The sequence below is a fragment of the Sinocyclocheilus grahami genome, unplaced genomic scaffold (assembly GCF_001515645.1).
Source record: "Sinocyclocheilus grahami isolate Dianchi unplaced genomic scaffold, SAMN03320097.WGS_v1.1 scaffold505.1, whole genome shotgun sequence".
Classification (NCBI taxonomy): domain Eukaryota; kingdom Metazoa; phylum Chordata; class Actinopteri; order Cypriniformes; family Cyprinidae; genus Sinocyclocheilus; species Sinocyclocheilus grahami.
In genome coordinates this window covers 663,006-668,837 of record NW_015505684.1, presented here as the reverse complement: position 1 = coordinate 668,837, position 5,832 = coordinate 663,006, and the positions used below count along the sequence as shown (strand labels likewise).

Genomic DNA, 5,832 nt, shown 5'->3' with positions numbered 1-5,832 from the left:
AGGGACTCCCGTGCCGCCAGAGTCGTGAGCTGCCGGACCCGCAGTCCGGACGAGAACCGCACCCATTATACAGCCGTCGGGCAAGGATGCTGCGCCGTGGGCAGAGAGAAGGACGAAGCCACTGAAAGAAGCCGCCGCCCCTCTCGCCCCAAACCAGAGAGGGTAGCGGCCGCCGGACTCCGCCCCTTACCTGGACCCTTCCTTCCTTCCTTCCTGACCACTGCCCTACCCTTCACGAACCCCGCAGCACAACGAGGACACCAGATCCCCTGTTTATTTTGGACACTTGATTCCCTTTTTTCTGGACACTTTGTTTATTTTCTGTTAATAAACGGTGTCTGTCGTTTGCTCCTCCCGTGACAACACACCCATTAACGTAAACTACGCACAGGAAGTCGTGCGTGTGCTCAAAGCAGTTGGACATAGTGGTGTATTAGAGGTAAAAAATTATATAAATACTGTTCGGTTTCTGGCACAAACCGATCGTTTCGTGTATTCGGACATCAATGTGTCTTCACGAGCCGCAGGGTTAAATTTGGATTTGTCTGTGCATGTTTTTTTTACACTCATAAACTTTGTTACCATTGCCATCCATTATAAGACTGATGGACTCCAACGGTTGGACTTAAAAATCATCAAATGTGTTCTACTGAAGAAACGCAGTCACCTACATCTTGGATGCCCTGGGGGTAAGCAGATAAACATCAAATTTTCATTTTTGGGTGAACTATCCCTTTAACGACTGTTTCTATGGGCCGCGATATGTAAGCCATCCGCTATTTTTGGAACGGTCTGCGAACCCAGCGCAAATTGACTGTATGCGTCTACAACAGCAAGTTATACGCTTGTATATCTTTGAATATGCATCGATTATTATGGTGAATGACGTCAAGTTGACCGTTCCAAAATGGCGGACGCGTCAACGTATCTGGAGCAGTCGAATAGGGCATCTATACATATCTATGGTTAGCAACATGTTAAACATGCTAGAAACATGTTAGCATTGTAAAAAAGATGTTAGCAAAGTGCGAAATCATGCTAGAAACATGCTAGCAACTTAAATCATCATAGCAAAATGTTAAAACAAGTTAGCGACTTGCCAAAACATGTTAGCAATTTGTTAAAACATGCTAGCAGCCATTAACGGATCATGTTAAAACATGTTAGTAACATTTTATGAGGAAAAACTTTTTCAAAGTATTTGTAAACTTTCAGAACCTGACTTTGTCAAGCCAACATCACAGTTTGTCATCAGTCTTTTTTTTTTAATGTTTTATTTTTAAGGAAAACAAGGTTAGATTTTTAAATCTGCCTATTTTAATGTAAGTAAACACATTATTAATAGTGCTTAGTTTAGTTTTTAATATGTTTTCTAGTATGACTCTGAAAAGTGTTTGTACACCTTCAATTTGGCCCCCAAAACAAGGTAGATGAAGAGTCCTAGTGTGGAAGAAATAGACAACAGATTTGTATGTTCCAGTTTTACAGCATGTACACACACACGTTCACTCTCAGTAAATCAGCAACACACGCCTACACAGACTGACTCACGCCGTCCACCTCCCTCTCCTCACACACCGGTACATTTCCTTCAGCCTATCTCACCACACAACTGCCAAAAAGCACACTCCAGTCCGCCCTCACTCTTGAGAGCAGTTTTTAAGTGTGTAGTGTTAGCTAGAGCTTCCTGTGTCAGTAAAACAGGGTTTCGGTATGCAGGAAAAGCATCATGTCTGCTGTTTCAAAAGACATTGATGCACATGTACACTTCTGCAGACTGAAAAGAGTTTATAGCATCAAGAAGGAGCCTTTATTTCATCCGTTAGTGTGTCTCTCTTTACCTGTAAAGGGTCTCTGATTTGGGTGACGGTGGTTGTCTTTCTCAAGTCCCAAGTTACTTTTATCTTATTTTTGAATGTGTTTGTATGCTAACCCTTTAGTTTTCTTTGCAGATAAGATAAATCCAAGGGTGAATCTCATGAAATATGTCTACGTTATATTTTACTCTCAAATCAAAGAAAGAATTAATTAGTCAAACTTTGACCACTTGATTACGACAGATAAAATTTGGGGATAAAATATGCTTTATTATCATGAAAATATTGTCACAAAATTACATTTTTTTTTTTTTATTAAAATTTGAAATATTCAGAAATTTAAAAACAAAATCATTTTCTTTAAATAAATAAACAAATTGAATGTTTTCACTTTTGATTTGAGGGTTACATTTGAGAATTTGGGGGATAACATGTATTTTTATCATGAAAATAATGTTAAAGTGCCCCCATTATGGGTTATGAAAGTTTCATATTTGGGTTTTGGGAGTCCCCAACAACAGGTTGACATCCATGCAAGGTCAAAAAACACTTCCATGGTCTTATAATATGCATTTATTTTTTACCTTACTTGCTCAACGACTCCCAAACGACTTGCTCAATGATCAATTTTTCCAAACCCCTCCTTTGCGTGACGCTATTCTGCGGTGATTGGTCTCATTTTCATTTCATCATGCCTGTAATGCCTGATAAAATTACATTTGTGAAAATTGTAAAATTAAATTTGTGAGCTCAGTGCTGCTTTGTGTACAGCTTTACCAGGGAAACCGCTATTTTAACTCCAAAAGCGGCACCTAGTGGCAAAGAACAAATTTTCATTTTCATTCAGACCAACGCCAAAATCAAGTTTTCCCAGGTCTACGCATGCAACAAGTGGGCGGGCAATATGCTAATGTTTCATGTTGACGTCAACATGAAACGGCTTGGGATCAAGCGGCAACCTTCCGGTCTCTCTCGTGAAACAAACACGGAAGTGACTTAAACTGCAATTCATCGACTGACCACTAGAGGCTAGCTCCAAAAGGGAGTCAGTCCCATAGACTCCCCATGTTAAAATGCCCAACTTTACAGCAGAAAAAAATGTTTACAGCCTGGTACAAAAAGTGGTTTTGGTCTATATAGCTAATTTTGCCCTTCATGACAACTGTGAGGGGGGTGAATTTTTTTATAACTCATCCGTTTAAAGCAGCACTATGTAACTTTTGGCGCTCTAGCGGTGAATAAATAGAACTGCACACATCCCGCGGAAGAAAATTCCAACCGGAGCTACTTCTCTAAGTTTATGTCTATGGCGATTCACGCAGGTATGTGTTACTCCGCAGCGGTGACCAGGCTACAATAGTCTAAATATAAGTACTTATTATAAGTGTACCGTAGTGATTCGGAATAAGACAAAAACGCGGTTTGGAAGATGAATTCATGATGTACTCGCTCATTATATACATTTTGCAAATTTTGAACACAGAAAAAGTTACATAGTGCTGCTTTAAATTATATTAAGCTTTAAAGTTCTGCATAATTAAGGGCGTGGCCACTTGAGTGACAGGTGGATTGCCACTGCTGTCACAACCGTCGAGCTAGGTGGGCGTGGTTTCAGAAACCAGCTCCCGCCTCTTTGCCCATTTTCGATTATTTCAGAGTGACGCGCTGCCAAGATGGCGACGGCCGGCTCCGTCTACTTTAGGCTTCAAAAATGCTCTTCAGAAACCTACGGGTGACGTCACAGACACTACGTCCATGTTTTTATACAGTCTATGCTTGGGATTTGTTTTAAAATCGACTTGTTTCAGTGATTCAGAGTCGACTCTTTCTTTTGAGAGACAATAACTTTATACACGGTGCACTTTCAGATTTAAAACTTTGCAGGATGTTTTCATTCACTTAGAGCTGTGTTACACACTGCATGAAAGGTAATTTTCAAAAATCCATAATAGGGGCACTTTAATGTAATTTATAAAATAAATTTGTAAAATTATTTTAATTTGGGGGGTTAAATTTGGTCTAAAATGATGTAGGAAGATTCATCCTATATATAAAATTGCCAAATTATAAGACAATTTGGGAGGTAAAATGATGTCATGAAATTAAAATCTTAATTGGATTAATGTATTTTTGATTATTTTATTTTCTTTCTTTTGATTTGGAGTTGAAATTTGATGTGGACATGATGTAGGGAGATTCATTCTGTAGATAAAACTCTTTGCCACACTTTTATGAAAATTTACAAGACAGTTTTTTGGAAGAGTGAGTCACGTAAAATATTTTATTATGCTTGGCATCAATCTTTGACATTAATTCAGGAGGAAGATGTCCTGTTGTATTATTAGTAACTCCCTGTAATCGGCCTGCATTTCCTGCCTGTGCCTGTGCACGAGAGAATGGCGTTGCTCAGACTAACATGCGCCCCCTGCTGTTTGCATGCAGTCACTGCATCCAGCAGATCCTGGAGGCGGTGCTTCATTGCCATCAAATGGGCGTGGTGCACCGAGATCTCAAGGTGAGTGACAGGTGATTCGTTCATCTGTGTGTGTGTGTGTGTGTATCGTGCATGCTTTTGTGTACAAATATGCTATGTGTGATGTGCGATTTATGATGAGATGGTTAATATTCAGTAGGGGGCGTGGCTTAAAGAGAGAGGCCACCCAAAACTGAAAATTGTGTCATTTACTCGCGCTCATGTCATTCAAAACCTGTATGGAACACAGGAAGAGATGTTGTGAAGAATGTGGGTTTGTGGTACCCGTTGACGTCCATAGTATTTTTCCATACAGTAGCAACTGTTTGGTTATTTGCATTCTTCAAAATTTCATCTTTTCTTAAGCAACTCGTACAGGTTGAACAACATGAGGGTGAACGAATGATGTCAGAATTTTCTTTTTCAGGTGAACTGTCTTTTATACTCGCTATCTGATTTGGCATGATATTTTGTGTGCATGGATGTCTATGTCTGGCATAAAACTTTTAAATTGTGCTATTATTTCAGATGAAATAATTTTTTATTGTTGATTTTATGTCAATTTCTTTGTGATTTGTTTGAAGACACACAGGTTAGAATGGAATCACTTTCACCAATATAATTCAATATAATCAGGAACGTCTAGAAATACAGTAAATAGGGTCAGGTTTGATTTCATGTTGCTTCTTTTTCCAATCCTACTTCCGATTTGAAGTCGCTTTTTATATTTTAAAGAATCAGGTTATACAAATCTCAGTCTGGATGCGTTTCCAGCATCATTTTCCCTGGATGCAGCTCAAGGTCATTGAGCATTTCACACCATCCTACGGATTCTCAATCAGAACGCTTTTCAAACCATGAGCCCGAAACGTCCAGATGCCATCTGAGCTCCGCGAATAGCTCCAGCAGATGGCAACGGCGGCTGAGCGTCAGAACACAGACACCGTTCGTCTCTTTTCAGAGCAGCATCTGTAGCGCGATGAGGACGACCGGAAGATAGAGATCAGAGATTGAGACTGAATAAGTCTCCCATGATTCTTTGCTCCTGTGGACCCAATTTCCCACCTGGCTCAACTTCCACCAGAGCAGAGGGAAGATAACCTACTTAATAACAGCACACACACACACACACACACTCTCACACTCACGCTGAACGTTACGTAGAGGTGCGAATGTGCGTGTTAAGTGGGATGATGTATTATTAACCCATATATCAAAATGAGTGACAGTAGGTTATGTGAAAAAATGAAATCAAAATTGACTCTGTGTGATTTCTTGATAACTTTGGTTAAATGTTCTGTTTAATTTTTTTATGCAGGTTCAAAAGTTTGGGGTCTATAAGATTTTTTTAAAATGTTTTTGTTAGAAGTCTCTTCTGCTCACCAAGGATGCATTTATTTAATCAAAAATTCAGTAATATTGTGAAATATGATTACAATTTAAAATAAATGTTTTCTATGTGAATATAATTTAAAATGGGATTTATTCCTGTAATGCAAAGCTGAATTTTCAGCATCATTACTCCAGTCTTCAGTGTCACAT

The 5,832-nt window shown here is 39.2% G+C and overlaps 1 protein-coding gene across 13 annotated transcripts in view; it reads left to right on the top strand.

The window, feature by feature from the left end:
• The window catches only part of LOC107554545 (calcium/calmodulin-dependent protein kinase type II subunit beta), a 96,001-nt gene that overhangs the window by 36,851 nt on the left and 53,318 nt on the right, over positions 1-5,832 (top strand). For 9 of the 13 annotated variants that reach the window (XM_016237098.1, XM_016237095.1, XM_016237093.1 and 6 more), the window contains exon 6: positions 4,260-4,332. The exons of the other annotated variants lie outside the window; for them this stretch is intronic. In XM_016237098.1, coding sequence (XP_016092584.1) covers positions 4,260-4,332 — 73 coding nt within the window. The remainder of the gene's footprint in view (positions 1-4,259; positions 4,333-5,832) is intronic. 13 annotated transcript variants of the gene reach the window in all.